Below are 24,400 nucleotides of genomic sequence, written 5' to 3'. Positions count from 1 at the left end.
TCTGGGGTACCCACCCAAAACATTCACCTCCAGCAGGTTTCATTGTGATTATATTTTGTAAGCTACTTTGGGGGAGATTGTGTGTTTATGGGGGGCAGCCATGGGATCTTTGATTGTGGGAAGACTGTCATAACATTGAACAGTTGCTAAGCAACTGGTTGTAAATTAAGGACCACCTGCAAAACTGCATTCAGAAGGCAAAAGGAGGTTTATTATATATTAGAATACCGTATGCCATCTGAATTAACTGCAGCTGTGAAGCCTCATAACATCTGGAGGCCAATTCATCACCAGCCGACCAAGGACACAGTTGTCTTAATTTTCTTAATATAGGGGAATTCATTCAGTTCTGCAGAAAGGTTGATAATTAGAAACAACCCGGAGCATCAGATATTTCACTAATTATCTATAATGTTTGACCCCTTTAAACCTTTCGTGACAGAATGAAAAAAATTCAGCTTAATTGGCTCCCCCCTCCGTGTATGTTTGTGAAACATATTGCAAAACTGGTGCCAGAAAGCAATTTGAAATCTCTCTGTTTATTTCTCTTAGGTATTTTTTTTCCTTTCTCTCAGAGTTTTTCACTTTTCAAACTTCATGCCTTCCACATTCAGCTGGTGGAGCAATAGGAAAGTTTTTCTGGATGACTGTTTGCAAAATTAGTTGTTTTTAAGACAGGATTGTGGCTTCTTTTCATTCACAAAGTCCTTGATTCATTCCACAACTATTCTTGTTTGAATTCAACAATTTTTGGCCGGCCTGCTGCAGTAGCCACCTGCAGCTCCAAGGCTGAATCTTGAATTCTTCAGTTTCTCAACAAGACCTTTATTACTCTTTGTCCTTAACAGAATACCAGAGTTGGAAGGGACCTTGGAGGTCTTCTAGTCCAACCCTCTGCTCAGTCAGGAGTCCCTATTCCATTCTAGACAAACGGCTGTTCAGTCTCTTCTTAAAAACCTCAAGGGATGGAGCACTCACAACTTCTGGTGGCAAGCTGTTCCACTGGTGAATTCTTCTCATTGTCAGGAAATGTATCCTTAGTTTTAGGTTCCTTCTCTCCTTGATTGGTTTCCAACTGTTGCTTCTTGACCTCCACTCCCAAAGTTACAACTTGTTGAAGGATACGTTTTGCATTAATGGGCCTGTTTAATCTCTTGTCCATCTATAAAGGATGAGGAGCAGTTGGCTGAGCCTGAATCTTTTTAAAAATCTCTGTCTCCATGGAACATCTGACCCAGGTTTAACTGGGCTTTCTGAGAACTTTTCTATAAATAGCGTTGGATTTTTTTTTCTCCCACTTTTAACCCGTTTTAAAAGTGGGAGCATCTGTTTTGCTTCCTTGCTTTTCAATGACAATGCAGCTATTTTACATATTCATTTTTGCAACAATCACTCTTTTATGTATTTTTCTTTATCTACCGGCTTTTTCAATTCAGGATTCTAGAAATCACCCCTTTTCACTTTTCCCAGAAGGATACATTCTTTTCACCTTGTTCCAAAACAATCTTTTTTGCTTTTGTTCATTTTCCAGTCATTACGATGGAGAATTAACTTACAAACAGGACTCATACTTTTCTTTTCTTCCTTCTACTGTCCCCTTTCCTTCTTTTCTTTTTCCTCATCCATTCATTTTCTTCACTTTTGGTACAAACTCTTCCCATATTCAGAACCTCCAGCATCCTCTCCAAACATCACAAAGGGTCCTATCTAACACGCTTCTAGATTCATTCCTTGCCCCAGTGTGCATATGATTACGCTCAAAGCATGTATTTGAAGCAAAACTAATGACTTGTGAACAGAAACACACCAGTCATTGTGTCAATTCCTTCTTGGGTCTCCAAATGGTCCAATGCCTTTTTGTAGTCTCTCATTCTGAGCCTCCTAGCAGAATTTTTCCCTCCCTGGGCTGTGTTCAATCTGGCAACACATCGTCTCAACCCTTCCAACTATTTTATAACTTAAACTTACTTTAAAGGTTTTTTTTTTAAAAAAAATCCTGCGTCATTTCAGCCAACAAAATGTCCTTTGTTGTATTTTTACTTCTTTTCATGCCCATTTAGGTGGGAGGCCCTCACTGACTTTGGCTCACCCCAAAGAGTTAAGCAGGTGTCCCCCTTGTAACAGAAGGATGAAAGGGCTGTCATGTCATTCACGTGCTTTGTAATTTTGTGCTTGGGGATGGATGGAAGAACAAGGGGCGTTCACAGCAGAACTGATTTTCTGTGCAGAAAAATAGGAAGGCTTATTTGTAGGCCAGTCCAAGAGTTTTAGGAAGAAGGCTAGAAGGGTCTAGTCTAAAAAAACCCTCTGCGATATATCAATTTCAGGCTCATTTTCATTGCCTTTAAAAATCCATTCTTTGTAAAATGGCCCATACAATTTGGGTCAATGACATCCCAGTTATATTGTGCATACCACTAAAATCAGTTTCCTCCCACTGAAATAAAATGACACTAAGAATTCTCTTTATTTATACTACCCAACTAAAGCAATGAAGGGAGCCTGTGATGTCCCCCCCCCCCCGAGTTACTTGCAGTTGCATTTTATTCATTGATGCTTTTTACCCAGTAACCTGGACCGCAACATCTGAACACCCCTGGAATGGTTAACCTCCGTTTACTTTTTAAAATAGGAATTGCATGAGAGTTTCAGTGCGTTATGCAGGAGCCACTGAGCTATTTAGATGCGCTGATTTCATCCTACCCACCCCCAACATATTTTAATTAAATCCTCATCTGACCTCAATGCTTTTTCTCTTCTGTTTTATAAAATTTCCTGTTTTACAAACAAACAAACAAAATCCCTACTGTTCCAAATTACATTGGGTTGGACCGTTGACCTTCTTGATGGAGATGTTTAGCGGCATTTTATTCCTGTAACAAATTTTGGTCCATTTGATTTTGGCTCCAGCAATGCTTAAATATTAGATACTTGAATAAATGCAAGGCCAAATGGTTCACGAGCACATGTCTTCCTCCCCCCACAAAGGTGCAGCCCTTCACCCAACTTCCAAGGCAGAATATGGCCACACAATTATTAATTCAAAACCTTCACACACACAAATACGTAAAGAAGTACGTAAAGAAACATCTATTTAACCCCCCAAAGCTGGAATCAAAACCAGTCTCTATTTTATTGAGTGCCACGCCAATTACACAGATTTCCCACAAAATTTACTCCCAAGATGAAAGAGAACGCATGAGAAATAAGAAAAACCTGTCGCTTTTGGTCTCAATCAAAACCTTCCTTCATGCAAGGAAAATGGCTAATTTATCATTTCACACTGACAAAAGGCATGAAACAGAAGGGCCCCGGGTGAGGTAAGGGCAGCGGTTGGGGAATTGGCCTCAAGAAGACAAAGCTTGTGCAAAAACAGCCTGAAGAAACGCTCAAACCAGGCTCTCCTTGGTCTGGCTTCTGATGCTACAAAGCAGCCTCCGTGAAACCAGGATTGTAGCTTTGGCTGGCCTGTTCCATTTGTCCGCTTGAGAGCGAGAACCTGCTGAAAACGGGGCGTCCTTTTGCAAAAACATAGCCATCATTTAAGCAGCGAAAAGTTAAAAAGTTTTTTCTTTAAAGGAGAACATTTTACAAAATTTTTGAAGCTGCCCATCTCTTTTGTGCGCATTATTTACACATGGACTTTGTTTTCATTTTATTTTAGTAAAAATATAAAACACAATTTCCGCCAATGCGCTACCGCTCCTAACACACTGGGGAAAAGGCTGTTTTCCCACAACCTCTCAACAACGCTCCTTCCCTCCTTTTGCTGGTAGATTTAATCGGTCTAGTTTTCATGTCAAAGAAACATCTGAAAAACAGCAAAAGAGTCAAAACATGGTAAGGAGAGAGAGACGTGGAGAAGAGGGGCAAAAAAATACCTTCCAAAGAAAACGGGTGTTGCCCGAAATTCTGCGCTGGCCACCCACTTGCCTCCTGGATATGAGAACATAGAATAATAGGGTTGGAAGGGACCTTGGAGGTCTTCTAGTCCAACCCCCTGCTCAATTGTCTTCTCTGTTGGCATTTCCCATCTGTGTCGGCGTATCCTTTCAACAGACAGCAGTCCAACTGGTTGCCACTCATGTCCACCTTCTTTCTATGAAGCTAAGGTTACACTGGATTTATATACGAAGGCATCTCTCTTCTTCCCTTATACAAAGCCTTTCTCATCTGTCCATTCAAGCCAGGACATTTGTGGGTGCAGCTGAGTGAACCCAAAGTGTGTCTGGATAAGGATCCTTGGACGGCTAGAAGAAATCTGACAGCCACACATGTTTTTTAGTTTCTTTGGACCTAATAGTTCACTCACCGTACGGGCCTTTTGTTCAACCTTGGGGAAGGAAGGAAACAGCCACTGGATCTCCTTCATCAAGGAACTTTACAGAGCATTGTTTTATGTCAGTTCAGAACTGAGGAACATACAAATCCCAAAAGTTTCCCCCCATTAATGGCGTATTTGTCCAAAGGTCTCAAATACCTCAGCGATTATGTGCCACCAGGTCTCTTTGAGAAGCAACATTGCTGGAGAGAAGAGCATCGGCACCACCACAACAGAAGTACCTTCCCTGGCACAACTGTCTCTTGGGAACAACTATGTGGATGAGGGCTGGTGATGCCTCCGGTTCCGCTTCTTCTTCATCTCTTGAACGTGCTTCCATTTTGGACCTCCTTTGTTACGCTGCCGTTTCTTTTCCCGGTGCCACATCTGCTCACAGTACTCGTCCAGGTTGAAGCTGGGGCTGCTAAGCAGCTGGAGATAATCTTTGTATCTCAGCCGGGACTCGGCTTGGAGATCTCGCGTCCGGCTTGGTTCTTCTTCCGCTCTGTGGCTGTTCTCCATCTGTCCGTTCTCGATGACGTTCAAGTTTAACTTCACGATGGTGTGGACGAACGTGTGTTCCTGCGCCTTGCAGTAGTACGTCCCAGTGTCCTTCTTTTGCAAGCTACGGATTAGCAGCCCATATTCTGTCTTGAAGACTCTTTCGTCTGGTTTCAGCTGTTGGGCAGGAAAAGAAGAAACACCATCAATGTTTATGTTATATTTTATAGAAGAGAAGTATATGTCATATGAACATTGAACCCAGGAAAAAAGGAAGAGATTTTTCAACAAAATCTAACACAAGACCTCTTTGTGAAGCTCCTTTCTACTCAGTCCATATTATTTGGTAGCTTCCATGTGTTATTTGTGATTATTTCACAAACAAGGTTTTTGATTATGATGACTCTGCAGCCCGTAAAGATTTCCCTCATCTGTCCAGTTTCAAGCTCAAGTAAGATAGATATAAACATGACGTGATTCTAAAAAAAACCCCACATCTGGATGTTCCAACATGACTCCTGTGATACAAAGTCTGCACTTATTCACATGATACAAAGGGAAAGAAGCAGAATTATCAGCTGCAAAATGAAAAAGAAAATGTAATTGCTAGATACCCTTAAACGGTGGACATATAAAGTAGAGAAACAATCTTCATGGTATCTTCTTGGACAATAATGGAAAGTTATTCTGGAAGATCTACATGTTCCATGTAAACGCACATAATTTTTGGGGGATTTTTTATTTCTAGATATCTCATTTCATGCACGAATGCCATCAGTCATTCTGGTATTCCAGATATTTCTTAACCTACCATCCCTCATAATTGCCCAGGTGGACTAATGGCTGCTTGGAGTTGTAGCCAAGCAACATCTGGAGGGTGTTGACAGTTTTTGCGTTCTTACATTTCCTAAGAAGAGGAACATGACTGGATGGGTAGCCTGCCTAGAACTAAAAAGGATGCGTTGAAAATAGTCAAAAATGCCAATCAATGCAGGCCATGTGGCTTGGAAGCAGTCATTCCAAAACAGATAAAGTAAGGTTTTGATATAGGAAGCTTTGGGGGGGAAAAACAGATGTTAGAAAATTTAGATAGCAAAAAAATTAGATGGTAGAAAACTCTTAACGTCTGCAGTGGTAGAACTGACAAAAACATCCATTTGATTCGGCGTATGGATGCAACTCCTGGGCCATGCCAAGACCGCCTTTGTGCCGGGGTCCCAACGGGGCAGATCCCTGGTTTTCAAGGAAGGCCACATTGGTGCAACGGAGTCGAGGCAGTGGAAATGCTTTCTAACAACAGTGACGCTTAGAAGGGGCCGTCTATGAAGGGAGGCAGTTACTTCCAACTTCCATAGTGGCAATTCTAGGCTTTTCGTTGTTGTTCTTTTGTTAAATGCACCATTTTAAAAGCAATCCCTAGACTTATATTTAAATATTGAACAGGTCAAAATGATTTTTTTTTCTTTTTTCTTTTCCCCTGAAGAAAAACAAACGGGGTTTCCTCGGCTGCTCTGGGCGTGTGCTTGTGTCTACGCCATTGAGTGGGTTGTATTCTCCAATCTGTCAGCAACAGAGTCTATGTGGCATTAAAGGGTAAACCGCAGCCATCTTCTCCAGATCTTGCAATCAATGTAGCACAATAAACATTTCCTGATGTTGAAGCCAGTATTGGTTTTCAGGCATTTTCACATGCAATTAATAATTATGGGATCTATTACAAATAACAACTGTTTGCATTACTTTCTTAAAGTCCTTCGCTGCTGATGAAAAGGACAAAGGAGCCCTGTGGCTTAAAATTATCGGACTGCTTCATGTGCACGGCCCAGTTCCAATCTGTGCCTCTGACCCAAGTGGAAGATAATGGATGGCATCAATCATCCCTAGCAATTTATCCCACGGTGGCTAAATACAAGCCCACAAGAAGCCTACTTCCTTTATTGTGGCTCATCCCTTCATTGGACAATATGAATCCCTGAGTTGACTTTTGCATTTTTGTTTATCTTGAGCCTCTTTTACCTTTCAGCTTCCCTGAGTGAGTCCGGTCCCAGTTTTATAAGTGGGGAAGAAAATAATTTCCCTATTTATTTCTCTGCACTGTGCCCCATTTTTTTGTATCTTTTCCCTGCTTATGGTTTCATGCCATTTTATTCCTTGTGCAATTCCCATTAAAAATATCTTTCCTCTTTGCTCATTCTGGATTGAATGAGATTACCCCAAAAAATGTCTTCCTCTTGGCTCAGAAGATTTCTTTCAATGCACTGAAAATGACTTTAATTACTTTATTTAAAAAACAAAAACAAAAGAAAGATTAAGGATTTAAAATGGACATTTTTTGTAACTGACATCTATTCCCATGGGACAAATGTCTGTTTTTTTCTTTCATGTGCATAGTTGAGACAACTTTCTCACTTTAACCTAACAGTTGGTCCAACTGTTTTCCCCAATACAACTTTATATTTTCTCCTCCTCCGATGAGGGAGATGCATTCTGATGAGGGCAAGGATACATTCCTTTTTCTGCACTGCCTCCATCCCAGGATGTGAGATATTTGCTAATGTGGTCAGAAATATCCTGTGGAAATACTCCTGGAGCTTCTTTTATTCCAGAGTAACCGTTGGAGGAAGCCCCATCCGGGAGTTCTTACGTTTCTGAAAGTAATCTTGGAACTGGACCAGCAGTGATGGTCAGCCAAAAATATGGCTACCATGAAATTCAAAATGGCTGCCCCCAAATTTCCCCTCAGTAGAGCAGATCTTAATATCTGATAATCTCATCTGTGGGACATGTTTGTGTTTTTCTCAAATGCTCCAACAGGTTGCTACATGCACTCCACACTCAGAAGCTTCATAAGTCCTTCTGGCCACCGGTCACTGCCGATGGAAAGCTAAAGGTGTGAGGTATAGACTTGTCAGACAGGATCTCCTGATCTTTGGGATCTCTACTTGGGACTTCCTGGCTGACAGTTCATGCCTTCAGCCATTGTATCCCAGGGAGGCTTTCACTGAAGTGGGGATAAATCTGAAAGCATTCCCTGACATGAGAAAGTCACATCATGTTCTTCTACTGCCACACTGAGGTCTGCAGAATGAAAAGCAGAAATGGTGGAAGATTGAGTTTGGCCAAACAGCCTGTAGCATGAACACTGGGGAATCTGAGCATTACGCTTATAATGCAAAATACATTTTGCTAAAATATTAGTTTTCAAAGATTTCTTTAGCAGGGTAAGAAGAGGGATCAGATGAGCAAAGCAGAGGTGAAAATGGAACCCTGCCCGACTTGGTTTCTGTGCCTTTCTAGCAAACCTCTGAAGGGATAGACTTACAAAGCGAGGAGGATAGACTGAATTAAACGCATTCACAGAGGGCAGGTCGTAGGCTGTTCCTTTAGTGAAAAATATGTGGACACAATTCCCTCTTTTCCTCATCATTCATTCTCTTTCACACACACACACACGTTCCCTGAAAACTGAATAGCAAGGCAGATGCATACGACTGAACCATGCTTCATACAGATGTTTTAAGAAAGAGAGATTATGACCAAATACCAAGCTAGACATGACTAGCAGGGAAGACTTCGAGGTTTCGATTTCCCCTCCTTCTCATTTGTAATATGCTTTTGTACCGTGAAGTCCAGATCTATAAAGCTACCAGCACTCGGCCATCAGTACCACCCGGTCGTTTAGCAAATTGGCAGAAATGAGGGGGCCCTTTTGGTGGTGGCAAAGAAACTTTGAAGTTGGAATTGGAGATTTTGAGCTACTTGCCATGGTTGTTTCCATCATCATGTGTCCTATTTCCTTTGAAGGAACATATGGGAGTTTAAGTCAAAGGAAGGAGGTGACTTTGTTGTGAATGGGACATTCGTCATTTACTTTAAATCAGAGTGAAGCCCCCAATGAATGAGTCGCAGAGGGGGTTGCTTCAGGTTGCCATTATATTGCTAAGGATATTTTAAGAAACTCTATTATTTTATATTAATTATTTATGGTTTCCTTTTTTTTAACTTTTTCAATGCTCCTCAAAGTCACTTAGCTGCTGAGTTGGACATCCATATCAATACATCGAATTTAAAAAAAAAAACCCAAATGGAATATTATATTTTAAGATATTTCTGCTGCATTTTAAATGTGTTGCTTCTGGGGGGAAATGAAAGGCAACCAGCCTTGGGTCATAATGAAAACTTATTCTAGAATAAACCTCTTTATTATCAGTTAGATAAACCACCTTAAAACACGCTGTGCTTTCATTGATTAACAGTCCTACAATTATTTGAATGAAGCATATTTGACTGACAACTGCAAAGAAAAAAAACATGAATGTCAAGATTAAGTAGAACCACAGTGTTATCTCAGCCAATATTTGCAAGTACTTAGCTAAGAAAAACAGGTCCAGAGATATGGTGTGGAAAGGGAAGTTCTAAAGAAGAATCTGGAGGAGATGAAGGAATCTGCAGTGGGAAGACACTTGCTAAGGACCTGTACGATGGAAAGTGAGAAACAGCTGACTCAGGAACATAGACCATCATCCACTGAACGTGGTATTCTTTTTTCTGCAGGGATTATTAGGTTCTCTTAATAGTTAGGTCCTACGGGTTGCTCCAAACAGATTCTTCTGAATGGCTAACTTTCTAATTGGCCGGCACTTTTAATGGTTGATCTTCTGCCTTTGACCATCGTTCAGACCTGATCCTTCTTGAATCAGTATAAAAACTCTTTTTAGACCCAGTCAAGGGGCAGATCTCCAAGTATGAGTGATTTTGCTCAAATAACCACGCCAATTGAAAAGTTTAATTTTGACCTTCCATCAAATTATCTTGGAACTGAATCTCCCAATTGAACCCTTGAACACTTTATATGAAAGAAAAACAGGCCAGATTAAGGTGGTAAAAACGGTTTTTTCACTGTGATTATCTTGAGCTTCGACTTCTGATTCTTTCTCCCTCGTTCTAAAACTAACACTTTCCAGATGGACTGCGCTTCTTATCATTACTTTTATTTTGCAACATTAGCTGGGAATTGTGAGAATTGAGATTCATTCTGAGATAACAAGATGCCAGGATGGTCTGTTTATCATTGCAGTGACTTTTTTTTTAACTCCAGAACTTATTTTTCTCAAGTCACTGTGATAGAAATATTTCTAACTTCTAAAGCAAATACAGTATTGATAAAGATTATTGTGTTCTGTCTTCCTATAAGGAAACTATGAGTTGTATTCAAATTTGAGGCTTTCAGAAATACATCTCAAGAAGGAAGGGAGCCTGGATTTAGTGTCTGACTGTCATCTATCATCTTCAATGACATGAAAAAATGAGGCCTCCATCCCTATCACATCTTGAAGAGCTGTTCAATGTTTCTGTCTTCCTTATTTCCTTTGGCATTTTTGCTTGCCCAGAAGTTTAGAATTCTTTCTTCCCTGTCCTCAGGCCTCTGGAGTTTCATAAACAGCAGGAATCTCATTTCTTGCTACCAGGTCTTCAATCTTTCATTCAGATGCTTAATTTATAACAGGTTTGGTGGAACTAGATATACTAAAAAAAACTTTGATTAAATTCCAAACAGTGGGGGGAAAACACCACGGCACACAGACAAACTCTACAAAGATGTAAATTAAACAAACATTGTGGCTAGTAGATCAGATTCAGGAATAACTAGGGCTGTGCAAAATTTTGAGGAGATGCAGCCTTAGAAAAAGCCATTGCTCTCACCCAAAACCTCCACTGTTAGTGAAGTGAAACAGGTATTATTAACACCTCCCATGGTTCTAAAAATGGCAAGAGGTCCCGTCTATGCCAGTCTTCTGTCCGGCCAAAAGAAGCAGATGTTCAAAGGAGCTTCCAGTGGCAGAAATTCCTGGAGAGGAAGGCTTCCTTTCAGCAATCTAACCTCGAGTCAAACTGTGCTGTGTCTTTAGGAGAGAATTGCATCACTTCTGTGGCACATACAGCGTCTCTCCAAAGCAGAGCCAAACCAACGTGTGCTGGCCCAGAAAGAGAGAGAGAGAGAGAGAGAGAGAGCTGCAGGAGGCCATTCATTCAGAGTATCTATATTTCATCCAGTTGTGGACTATTTTGAAGTCTGTATTATCTATGCCTAAGGAACACCGTGGTTTTGTTGAACTTGGCTCTAAAAAGTGAACATTGAAAGCATGCTTAGTGCCGAGTTCAGTTCTGCACATGAGCCAATCTGGTAGCATGGTTAGTGTTGGGTGAAGATGGGGAGAACCTAGGTCAAGGCCACCCTTAGCTATGGAAGCTCACCTGGGAAACCTGGCCCAGACACTTTAAGGTACTTATGATTGAGGACAACCTTCAGAACTTATGAAGGTGAAGAGGCTCGTTTTTGAAACCAGAATTCTCCCCATGTAGCTGCAAGAGAAATTTTCTTTTACAAAACAAAAGATCTGGGAATGAAAGTGTTTTGGGTGGAGGTCACGAGAATCACTATGGAGAAGTGTCAATTGTAACAGTGATGTATCAGCTTTCTACAAATTACAGAATCCTCAGGGAATATTCCACAGAGACAAGATAATGCATGAAATAACTCCCACCATTTCTGCTGAAATACTTAACTCCATGCCATACATTTTCAGTGAGACTTAATTATAGCTAACTGTACGTGAAAGGAGCTGCAGATCTCTCTCTCGCACGCCTACATACAGGACTGAATCCACTTCTAACTAAAGCTTGATCCCGCCGAAACCAATGAGATCTGGAGCCTTCAATTCTGGTGATGGACTCCCGTCAATAGATCAGCTCTAAAAAATCCATTTCCTGGTCTCACCCAATCCTCTGTTTTGGCCACAGTGATATCCTGATGTTTCATCTAGGTGGCCCGATTGACAGAAGATGACACCATGTCTTCTTGCCTTGAGAAATGACTTGTGGTCTCTATTGGTGCTGACACAAGCTGATCATCTCTTGACTTTAAATTCCACCGACGTCAATCAATCATCTTCATTTTCTTCATCTTCATAGCAATGACCTAGGGAACCTTGCGTTTTCCAAGCTTATAATGACTGGGATATCCATTTAGAGCCATTCCTTCTTTCAATGCAAACCAAAGAACTATTCAAGGGGATTGCATATTAGGAAGAAAGAGGGTGTTAAAAAAAGACAGAAAGAAACAGATTAAAAATGCACTAAAGGCTGTCATCATCACTTGCCTTTGTGAAAGGTTTATTCAGAAAATATTTCTGTCTTTCTAATCCCAGAACATGGAATCGCTTTGTCTCCCATTATTGGAAAAACTTCAGGATTTCATTTATTGTCTAGCCATTATGTTCACTTTTTGGGCAAATCTGAGAATTAGAATGTAATAGTTATTATCTCTTGCTTTTTTGCGTTTTTCTATGGAGCACTGCTGAACGTTATACAGAAAGAAATCAGGCTATGAACTCCATTCCCTTATCTATTTTGAGGTAAAATGCTAAAAAGGTTATATTGTGTGGAAATGTCAAAACAGGATATACACGTTTCCCTTTTATTTTATTTTCTGAATTTCATAAACTGATGAAGAAATGAGCCAGAATAAGATTATATATAAATATTTGTCCTAAGTCAAAATAACCCAAACAATAGATAAATATGTCCTTTCCTAATGACAATATAAATAGGTAACATTTGTACAGCAACTTATGTAATTTAAAACATTGTTGATTTAGGACTCAAGAAAGCAAAATTTCCATACTCAACCTCAAATCTCATGGGGTAACTGATGATAACCTCAGCCTATTTAAATCATGGGGGGAGGGGGGGATACAGAAATAATACTTATCCCACTTTGTGTTCCTTGGAGGAAAAGAGAAAATAGAATCTCAGGAAGCAATTAAGGAAGCCTGGAATGTAGCTAATTCCCACATTTTAAATATAGAAAGATTTGGAAACGGGGGGTTGCCAAAGGCTGCCTGGGGAGCTGTTGGCAGCAATGGCACCTGGATAAGGAAGTCCTTAATTTATAGCCTGAGCTTCCAAACCATTAAGAGATTTCCTGATTCTTCGCATTAAATCTTCTTATCACCATTAATTCATAAGACAGCCCAGTTAACCAAGACTCAAATGTGGTTGGTGTTTTTCAGTCAGGGTATCTTTTACACATTCTGGACATTTATCAAAACAAAGAACCAAAGGGAGGAAAAATATTTAGATTTCTTTTGAATGAATCCCCTTTCTATTCATTATTTGTACAATCTAATTGCTAGTCTTCCTGCACACCTTTTACCTGGGAGTTCAGCTGTTTCTATGCTTTGACTACCTGCTGATGTTCATTTTGCTTTAACTGTGGAGATTCTGAGCCATCCAGGTGACCCCAAAGCTGCTTTTCAAAAGGAAGCTGGTCTTTGGTCTTACCCTGAAGACGGTTCGCTTCTCATCCAAGCAGCTTCTTCAGTTCTGATAGAGTCTCAGTGACTCTCAGAGGGAGTGCTAACGACCAGATGCCTGCAAGGAATATAAATCCTTCCATCCTCCACAATTCAGTCTCAAATGAAGAAGATTCTTGGATGAGAAGTGAAAACATCTTCAATGGAAAACTAAGAAAGTCAATTGCCTTTTGGAAAAAGCACCCGTGGGACTCTAGGAAAAGTGCAGAGAAGAGCAACCAGGATGATTAGGGGACTATACACTAAAACATACAATGAACAGTTACTGGAACTGGGCATGGCTAGTCTAGTGAAGAGAAGGACCAGGGGAGACAGGATAGCAGTCCTCCAATATTTGAGGGGCTGCCACAGAGAGGAGGGGGTCAAGCTATTCTCCAAAGCACCTGAAGGCCAGACAAGGAATAATAGATGGAAAGTGAAAAAGGAGAGATTCAACCTGGAAATAAGGAGGAATTTTCTGACAGTGAGAACAATCAACCAATGGAACAGAAGTTGCCTTTGGAAGTTGTGGGAGCTCCATCACTGGAGGCTTTCAAGAAGAGATTGGATGGCCATATGTCAGGTGTAGGGTCTCCTGCTTGGGCAGGGGGGGGGGGGTTGGACAAGCTCCCTTCCAACTCTGTTCATCTGTAATCATATTGATTTGAGATCTCATAAGTGCTTTTAATTGGGTTCTTTTGTCCAAAGTCTGTAGAGATGCGCTTCATTAACACAACTCATCCGTTGACCAGTTGTCATCATGTCTTCAACTACAGGGCTTGTTCCACTCATGATGGTGATGATGCCGATGACTTATTAGTGCTACGGAAGCATAATCCACATGGGAACTCTGACACAAGCAAAGTTATCCCTGCGAGTCTTCCTGTTTTCTCTGTGGTTGCATCCACCATGACCAGGAACCAATTCATGGGAGCGCTAATTACATGCTCGCCATATTCTAAAATATTTAGTGACCCCCAAATATCAGAGGATCCTAAATAATACCATAATTCTGGGCTAGGAGATTTTATCACTTTTACAATTTTCCCGTGGCATTTCACTCACTCCTTATTCTTGCGAGTTCCTTCTCTTTAATTTTGTCTGTTTCGGAACCGTTTTCATAGTTTTTTTCATCACCTCGAGAAAAAAGCTTTGAAGTTCAGCAGAACAACAACTGACAGATATCAAATTGCACACCATGGAAACACCGTCTGACTCTCAGGAAACCCGATATCGGCTGGACGGACGGACGGAGGGGGGTAAGAAGACTTAACTGATTACTGAGGAAACCACCCGAGGGGGAAAAAGTCACCAGGGAAGAGTAAGGAAAAAGAAGAGTACCCAAGTTGCCATCTTAGACGTAGGGCCTGTTTGTATAATTTCTATGAAAGTATACATTTTATTTTATTAATTAAATTTATACAGCCGCCCAGCTCTGGGCAGGGTACAACAATCCAATAAAACAATAAATACAAAACAATGGCTTTATATTTATGGCACACATGGCAGGTCGTTAAAGCTGAATCTTGGGGCAAATTGGACTAAGGTAATGAAATTAAGTAACTTAAGGTAACTTAAACTGCATCTAATATTTCTTAAAAGTGGCAAACGGCCTTTCCCAAGAACTGAGCCAAAGTTGGTTCCATGCTGACCTGCCTTTGCAATTCACTGCAGAAAGGAACTTTAGGATGACGAAATAATTGGATGGGGGCCCTAGAGATCTCGCCTGATCCCAGCTTCATGAGCGACTGATGTTAGCTCCGATACCCTCCTTCCTTTCTCCCCCCTCGCCTCCTCCGTGACTCTGGTACAAGCAGGAGGACAGCCTCAAAACCAGGAGACCAAACTGCTCCTTGCCTTGAACATCTCTGAAATAAAAGTGACTCCTTCTCACCGCAGGGAGATGTCCTACACACACACACACACACACACACACAGACACACACGACTGAATGATATAACAGGAGATCCTGTTTACTTCCACGGCCAGCTCTGCCTGGAAATGACCATCCAAAACATGACCTTAGGGCAAAGGGGCGGAAAGACCCTGCAGGGCCAAAGGGCCAATCTGGAAGCTGCCCTCTCCTTCCTCTTAGGAAAGCAGCCTTTGCCCCCTGATGGGACACTCCGAGCCCTCCTCTCTTTCTGGAGGGAGGCACGGAAGGCCTGGGAAAAGGTTTCCGTGCTGGAATTCCAGGAACAACATCGTGTCACTTGCTAAATGTGATTCACCCAGAGTTACCCAACAATGCTGGGATCGAGGCTGGGGGTAAGAGGCAAACGGAAAAGCTACACTCCCTACTCTTTTGGAGGAAAGGGAAAAGTTGAAAAGAGGCACAGAGAAAAGTTTAATAAAATAAGATGTTTGGTTGTGGCCAACTTATTTCTGACCAAATAAGCAACATCTATCTTATCTATCCATCCATCCATCTAGCTAGCTATCCATCCATCCACCCACCCATCCATTCATCTATTATCTGCCTATCCACCATCCATCCATATCTATCTATCTATCTATCTATCTATCTATCTATCTATCTATCTATCTATCTATCTATCTATCTATCTATCATCTATCTATCTATCTATCTATCTATCTATCTATCTATCATCTATCTATCTATCATCTATCTATCTATCTATCCTCTATCCATTCACCCATCCATTCATGCATTATCTACCCATCCTTTCATCTATTATCTGCCCATCCATCATCCATCCATATCTATCTATCTATCTATCTATCTATCTATCTATCTATCTATCTATCTATCATCTATCTATCTATCTATCAATCTATCATCTATCTATCTATCTATCTATCTATCTATCTATCTATCTATCTATCTAATCATCTATCTATCCATCCGCCCACTCATGTATTATCTACCCATCCATTCATGTATTAATGTATTATCTATTCATCCATCATCCATCCATATCTATCTATCTATCTATCTATCTATCTATCTATCTATCTATCTATCTATCATCTATCTATCTATCCATCTATCCATCTATCACCCACCCATCCATTCATCCATTATCTACCCATCCATCCATCCATCCATCCATCCATCCATGTGTCTGTCTGTCTGTCTGTCTCTGTCTCTCTCTATCTCTACCTACCTATTTCATGAGCTAAAGCAGTTATGCTGAATCTAATACTGAGGAAGACTATCAGCCCCAGTTTTTTGACCAATGAACGTGCAGTTTTTCTCTGGAGGGACAGGCAGCCTCACCTCCTCTCGGGGATCTTCTCCAGAACGCTGAATGAACCACCTGATGGAAGCTTGCTGTGACTTTGGGACACATTCCAGAAATGTTGAGTTAAATTCAATGCCGAAAATCACCTTTTCGTCCACGGTTTCAAGACTAAGGCCTGAAAAGCAAACACGGGAGAGGGGATTAGCCCTGCCCTGATGTCTTTAAGAGCCAGGGAAACACGACCGATGTGGAGCAGATGGCAGAAACAGCGCATAAGCCGCTAAATAAAGCAAATGGTGTGGAATGGCACACAAACATTCGAATTAATGGAAGCCATTTCTAACAATGCCCTTCATCTCTGGCTTGGTCACTTCCTGTGGTCTCCCTCACTGGGAAAGAAGGATGCGATCGATATTCTTCTGTTCAGAAATTGCTTTCAATGAGGCTTAAGACAAGGACATCAAAGTCAACCCCCCCCCCAAGTCTTTAATTCATTTTTCCTGGAATCAGAACCCAATAATTATTTCATTATTATATTTTCCAATTCATGGAATGCACATCACCACGATAGCGCTTAGCCATAGCCCTTAGACTTATATGCCGCTTCACAGTGCTTTCACAGCCCTCTCTGAGCGGTTTACAGAATCAGCCTCTTTCTTCCCCCAACAATCTGGGTCCTCATTTTACCCACCTCGGAAGGACGGGAGGCTGAGTCAACCTGGAGCCTGGTGAGATTCGAACTGCCAAGCTGCTGGCAGCCGGTGATCAGCAGAAGTAGCCTGCAGTGCTGCACTCTAACCACTGCGCCACTGAGGCTCATAATCACCCCCATACAAAAATGAATGCATTAGCCAAAAAGTATGAGAAAATTAAATGTTCTGGGAAAGAAGAAGACATTAGAGAGAGAGAGAAAAAAGGGAATTCACGGAAAGACCTTTTGAGTTATAGAGTAACCTTTAATCGCTTGGATCTTCTGAGCACTCAAAAGTACTGGGATAATTCTGCCATGAAGATATCTACATGATTTTGGGAACAATTTGAACCGTCTGAATATTTTCAAGGACAGGATAGAAACAATGGGAACAATGAATGGTCACTTTTGGGGTACGGGGAAACTAAACTGAAGTTGGGTGCAACAGGAAACTTTAAAGAAAGAAATTGTCCTGTATTTTTCCCTAGCTCACACGTTGGAAATTCAATTCTTTCCAAGATTTATTTTTGTGTCATCTCCATCAGCCTCCATCCTTGCTTCCTTGCAAGACAAATAAAATCTGTTCCTTCCGGAAATTTGATTTTGACATCTTCGCTGGGACAGCTCTTCTCCCCCCCCCCCAGAACAAAGACAGAGAAGTTCTCCTTTGCTTTAATGCTGACCGCACTCCAGCCCTGCACGGGGCTTTTGAATTGCACACACAACAGGATTAATATGAAAACAACTGTGCGGTAATTGAAACCCTGAATTAGATACTCATTTCTTTTAAGGAAAAATAATAATACTGTTTTGCTTCAGTGGTTTCACCCCCCCCCCCCAAACTCCTCTAGGAAAGGAAAATAAATATTCTGAACTGAACATTTTAAATGTTATGTTATGTTGTTACAGAAATCTCAGCCTAACCACAAGGATGACTCTAGATAATGCCTAGAGCCCGGCCTGTTGCCAGGGAGCCAGTCCGTCTGGCAGGAGCATCAGCTGCGAGATTTCTGGGAGACAGTAAACTCTTGTTGAGGAGGAGACGTCTTAATTAGCAGGGAAGAATGAGAAGAAATCCTGGATTGCTTGCTAATTGGAACTAAGATTTCAGATTTCGATCCAAGAGTCGCTGTGCGAAATTAAGCAAGAGAATGTAAGAAGTGCATTTGATGATTTTGCTTCAGGAAACTCTCACTTGGCTCCCTCACCACGAGTCTTCCCGCATTCTTGTAGACACAATATTTTTCCATGTCGGTTCCTTTGTTTCACCTCTTGATGGCTGCTGCTGATAGCTAGAGAGTAAGCTCCAATATTCAGAAAGCATAACGGTATACCAGCCACCTTTGGCTATGGAATATGGGCGCCAATTTGTACACATATGCTTATGCACTGGAGGCAAGTTTCTTGTACATTTGATCACACTCGGCCAATAAAGAAGTTCTGTTCTGCTCTGTTCTACTCTACTCTACTCCATCCTGGCTACAAATATTCTTCTTTATTCTACTGTGTTCTTCGGAATGGACAACCTCATTAGCTCATCACAGAATAACAAGAGTCAAGAATACAATTCTCAGCATCCAGAAGAGACCAAGGCATCCCTCTGAGACAGAAAGTGAGAAATTGGTTAAGTGAGTTTTAACACCCTGAGTTTTTAAAACAAAACCACCCAAAACCAGCCATCACTTTTGGTTGGATTAATGAAGGTTGCCATGTTGGAAACAAGAACATCAACCCAATACTTACTGTCCTCAACATCCCAGCACTGGGTAATCGGGTCTCCGTATTTCACGTCTTGCCTCCTTGCACGCCTAGAAAATGAACAAAAAAGTTGCTTATGAAGAAATCACTGCCCAAATGGCATTTAAGATGGAATTCTCATATTCCTGCTTGGTATGTACGTTATATTTCAGGATGACAATTCATGGACTGAACCCAAGTATGGAGGTTCATTGGCTGTGCATGTTGAGGAAGGATCTAAGATGCGACTAATGACTCTGAAGAAGATTATAAAGCACTTGGTACTTTAAGAAGATCTTTCAACTCGTCCCCGTTCCACCTTTCTTGTCTCTTCAATCCCAGGATTTCTTTCAAGCAAAGAAAGAGTTGCCAAGAGATTTTGCCATGAAACCCCAGATTACATCAACTAAGGGATCAAAACTTACCCTTTCTATCTAATTGCTAAGGTGTCAGGTTTCCGAATGTTGCCCTAATTAATTAATGAGCCTCGAGCCAAGTTTCAAAAGAAATCTAGTCATTTATTAGGAACACCATTTTGGCAATGTCCCATTGCAGTCACATCTGATCTCATTTTAATTATGGCTTTTGTTGACATAATGCTATAGAGAGATTTTATTCTAATGTAAATAGGCAACTACGGACCCTGTAGAGAACCTAGCAGGGAAAATGATGGCAGACCTCAATGGAGAAAGAGGGAAGGAGGATCCTAATATGGTCCTCAGGAAATGGGTTTCATCCTGACTCTGGTTCAAGGAACAAGCCACCATTGGCAGTTCAGAAGGGCAGATGCCTTACCTTTTGGAAGTTGGGGTGTATCTGGAGCAGGAATTTCCATCCCAGGCACAATAGGGGTCTCTGGCAAGGCAGCAATCAGCACACGCCTTCCCATACGTGTGACATCTGTGCAAGGAAAGCTGAGCTAGCCCATCTCTGGAACCAATGTATAATTGTTGCTACAAATCAGACAAGGCAAACAAATGAGAAACAACTTCACATTGATTTACAGCATTAAAGTACTTTAAAAAAAAATCTGCTATTGTAGAAATATGTCCACCAATATTACGGTTTATAGAGCAGGGAACAGAATCCATGAAGTGGCCTCTTTCCACATAGTTAAATCAATTTGCTTTAACTGGGTTCATTGGCTCACAATACACAATATTTTCTGCAACGATTTTGTTATAAAGATAAGCAGAAAACCGTGGTATTTTCCCCCCAGAGACTTTCAAGTCTTTCTTAAACAGTGAACTTAAGCAGTTCACCTGTTTAACATCATGGCATCACTTCCGATTATTTAGATTTGGCCTCACGTCTGTTTGAAAATGCAGGGCCAACAACAGAGTAAAAAAAAAATACAACACTGACAGAAATCTAAAGGAGCAGAGACACAAACTGATTAAGTAGCAAACTCCAGACCTCTTTATCTTCTAATTAATGAATCTGAGTTTCTAAAAGGGTTGAGATTATCCAAGCTTTCATGGCTCTTCAAGTGTTGAAATTGAAAGTATATGGACTTCAACTCCAGCATGCTGGCTGGGGAATTCTGGGAGTTGAAGTCCATCCATCTTAAAGTGGCTAAAGTTAAGAAACCCTGATTTAAATGTTGACAAAGGCAGTTCCCTGTAATCTTGGCAAATGACCAAGTCTAGAGAGATAAAAACAGTTGCATCTCCAATTGAAGATGGAACCCTAAATTTGTTTATGATAGCAGAAATCCTGCTGAAGCCACTCAGACCAACTTCTGAACTCACATGGTTGGATTGGCATAATACAACGACTGATAAAGATGTATCCATGTGACAAATAGGTTCTGCATAAAAGCTGTCATCAAGGAAGAATCAAAGTAATATCTATGCATGCAACATCTTCTTTATCGCTTCCCTCTTTTGCTGTTTTTCTGTTAATATGCAATGAACGTAGAGTGCTCGTGTGAAATGTGGCAATGGATTTCAAATCAAAAGGAGTAATTTTGGCAGGAAGGACCAGAAAGGGTAAGATTGGGGGAGGGAGGGGAACCCTGAGCAAATATTAAATCATAAAATATTAAGACATGGGCTTTAAAAAAAGCCACCCATCAAGGGCTCAAATGACCACTTGTGAATTACCTGCTTTGGAGACATTTCCATAGTCAAGATAGGTGACGGGTGCTGCAAAGCAAATAAAGACAGTGAAGACAGGGTCAACATCGCTTGCCTTCCTCTGGAGGAAAAGATGTTATCAGGGAGTGATATATTTCTCACATCACCCCCAAAAAACCCAAGTTGTATCAAAGCTTTTTTGAGAAATCCATTATCTTTGGGGTCTAACTTGGAATATCAGAATGGAATTCCGGGCTCCTATAATCCGTTTAAATGAAGGTGATTTGATGGGGGGGGGGGGGAAACACCCCAGTGCAGTCTTGAGCTTTTGAAGTTGCTTCCTGGATTTGATTTTGCCACAGCCAAGAACTCCAGAGATTTCAGCAGGAACATATTAATTGCTTCCATTCGAGTAGAACAATCTTTGGGTGGTCAAATAAACCATTTGGTGGAAGCAAGCGACGTGGGCTACAATATTCCTTGAGTGAGGAAAGCCCTCGCTGCTGTCAATCATGTGTTCTTGGAAATACCTACATCAAATTAAATAACCCTCAGACGGGTTAATAAAAACATACAGAGCCTGCAGTGATTTTCCCCTTCTAATTTTTGTCTGTAAGAAAAAAAAAAGGAAAAGAAACAAAGTGCATAGAGTAGAAGAAGAACATCTGCTGAGCTAATAACTCTTTTTGGTATTAAATCCCATACTACAAATATGCAACAAATTGGTACATGCTTAATCATTCCAGATTACTTGGCAGCTGATTGGCAATTCTTGATTTTTTTTTCCCAACATGATGTAGTTGTAATTGGTGTCTGTGGCAGCGAAAAGATGATATAGGAAGGAGGCTTAAAACAAGAACCATCACATCTACTTAACGTCATAAAAAAGCATACGGGGAGGTTAATCTATTTTTTAAAAAAGCTTTTCCCTGTGAAATGATTATTTTGCAATATCTGGACACCCTGAAGGTGTTCATGAAGACAACCAGCGAGCTTGCCTGGAAGAAGACTGAATTCTGAGGGGTGGTACCACTAATGCGTGCAACCATATCACGAAAAAGCTCATGACGTCACCGCTATTGGCAGGAGAGCTGCTTAATCAGCAGCCTGGAGAAAATGATGTGATTTGGAACAGGGACGCAGCACCCCAGCAAGGTGATAAGGAGGGTTTTCCTACCCTTGAAGTGACGGCAGACTTTGACTCCACCAGGGCTGATCTCCAATTTCACTCTTTTTCTCCCTCTTCGTACACAAAAAAGCCAATACTGTTTAGGTTGCTGTTATTGAAGTCTTTCCTCTGGGCCCAAATCTTTCTTAGCTGCCCAGAGTCATTGGATGGCAAATAAATTTCATAATAAAATAAAATAAAAAGCAAATATGTTACTAATTATTTATTTCCTTTGTAAAACATAGTTTGCTTTTTGGAGGCTTACCTTGAATACTTGCAGTTCTTCCAGGATCACCTCTTCCATGTCCCATTTTTCTTTGGTGATGCTCAAAACTTTCAGCACAGTTCCGGTATCTGAAATGGAAAAGATTCTGCTGAAAAAAAATCTATCGTGATGTTTCTGGAAACTCTTCTCTTGTCAGCACTTTCCTGTAAACAGAAGTCTTGCCTTCAGAGCTCAAGCCACGTTTCCCACCACGGACAATGCCTTTCAGCATGGACTAAGCCCTAGAGACTTTTCCTGATCATTCAAAAAAACAACAAAAAACACCCAGTCTGGTTCCCATGCACCCCAAAAAGCCCCCAGGTACATTGCGAGTGGATTATGCAAATGAGCTACAAGCAACAAGGCCAATCCCCCTGCAATCAATTGTGAATTATTTCCTATATTTTCCCTTGGCCTGAACCGTGTATGCCTGGATCTTTTCATATGGCAGTGATTGAACAAACAAAGGATCCTGAAATTAAAATAACCAAATATCAAAGTTGAAGGAAAGAAGCATCTTTGAACTTAACTGCAGACGTTGCTTCAACCTTCTCCTTTGATTAAACTGACTGCCCCGTATGCTAATTTCACTAAATTTAAACCTCATGATGAAGGTAATTATACCGTTAGTATTAATCTTTGTTAAGAGAAGAATGATTGAGAGATAAATAGTTTCCAGTAAACTGACCACATTCAATTTCCTACAAATTCCTCCCAATGTGCTAAAATTTCATGCAGTATCGCTTAATCTGAAGGAAGGGAAGGCAGCTCTTCTTGTATGAGTAAACCAAACCCTGAAGGTTGAAAAAATAAGCTGAGTCTGATCTATTCACCACATTTTGGAGGTGAAGGGAATGTTTGGCTACGTACAGCCTGAAGAAGACTGAATAAAAGCTCTTAAAACATGGCACGCTGGGAGAAATGTGGAAGGTCCCAAATGTAGATTGAGGGCTACAATGTAGCTCTAAAATTAGGCTCAATTCCTGATGCTACGTGGTGTAGTGGCATTGCAAAGGATTGCTGTATTTTGAGGAGCATAGGGACGTCTCTTGACTTCTCTTTCGTATTATGAAGATTCTAGAAGTGTAGAGTTAATTCTGAGTTGTGATAATGTTTAACTTGCTTGTCCCAAAGGTGCTTTTTTTTCAAGAGGCAACTGGACTTTCTGGTTTTCCTCTGAAGACGTTTTGCTTCTCATCCAAGAAGGTTCTTCAGCTCTGAAGAAGCTGAAGAAGCTTCTTGGGTGACAAGTGAAACAAGAAATTCCGGTTGCCTCTTGAAAAACCACCTTTGGGACAACCATGAGCAGGATGGCTGAGAATCCCCATATATGTTCAACTTGCTTGCTTTTCACTCTTGTTTGACACATAAAGAAAAGGGAAGAATCTTCACACAGCTGTTAAGAGGACTTCAAGATTATTTCGGTTGGCACCACCCCTATGTGTGTGTGTGTCTCCCAGGGTCTCCTTTACATCTCAGGGTTCTGTGAGTTTGCCTGAGAAAGGATGCACCTTCTAGCCAAGTACAGGTCTTGGTACCATTACTGCTCACCTGTAATTTGCAATTGGAGGATAAACGTTAAAGGGTATCTCTACTACTACTTGAAAAAAAAATGTATTTTTTGTGCCCATTGAGAATCTTGACATGGGTGAGAAAAAAGTATCCAGTTCAAGATTCTGATTAGCTTTTTTGGGGGGAAAATAAGTTTTTCTAAACATGATCCCAATTTGAATTAACGGAAAACTTACACCCGATCTTCAGAATCCCTCTACCTTCTCTGCTTCTTTCTAACGTTTTTGTTTATCTATTAAGTTCTTATGTTTGGAGGCTTTTATTCGTCTAACAAAGAATTCAGAGTCAAATTTTCATGGCAATTTGGTGGGTGAGATTAGGCTAAAAATGGGCTCTGTGTATTCACTTTGCAAGCTTATTAATTGAGCGCTTGTTTCAGCTTCCTTTCAAAACCAACCACAAAAAACACCGTTGTTCAGTCTTTCATGCTATTATGTTTAATTGCTGAGAAAACTGCCATTAGGTTGATTTAGTACGGAGCAAGTTTCTAGTTTCTTAACATGTCA

At 40.9% G+C, this 24,400-nt stretch overlaps 1 protein-coding gene across 5 annotated transcripts in view; it reads right to left on the bottom strand.

Moving 5' to 3' along the window:
• Positions 1–301: 301 nt before the first annotated feature.
• Positions 302–24,400, bottom strand: part of SEMA3D (semaphorin 3D) — a 119,115-nt gene continuing 95,016 nt past the window's right edge. For 4 of the 5 annotated variants that reach the window (XM_081957239.1, XM_081957242.1, XM_081957240.1 and 1 more), the window contains exons 13-18: positions 22,323–22,411; positions 20,917–20,958; positions 19,607–19,764; positions 18,818–18,882; positions 16,419–16,558; positions 302–4,999 (exon numbers count right to left, since the gene is read on the bottom strand). In XM_081957239.1, the coding sequence (XP_081813365.1) occupies positions 4,595–4,999; positions 16,419–16,558; positions 18,818–18,882; positions 19,607–19,764; positions 20,917–20,958; positions 22,323–22,411 (899 nt within the window). In that variant the 3' untranslated portion in view covers positions 302–4,594. The remainder of the gene's footprint in view (positions 5,000–16,418; positions 16,559–18,817; positions 18,883–19,606; positions 19,765–20,916; positions 20,959–22,322; positions 22,412–24,400) is intronic. The other variant, XM_081957241.1, reaches the window with a different exon arrangement.

Source organism: Natrix helvetica (assembly GCF_964273705.1).
Source record: "Natrix helvetica genome assembly, chromosome: 6".
Classification (NCBI taxonomy): domain Eukaryota; kingdom Metazoa; phylum Chordata; class Lepidosauria; order Squamata; family Natricidae; genus Natrix; species Natrix helvetica.
Note: the sequence above shows the minus strand (reverse complement) of the source record. Positions and strands in the feature narration are given on the sequence as shown.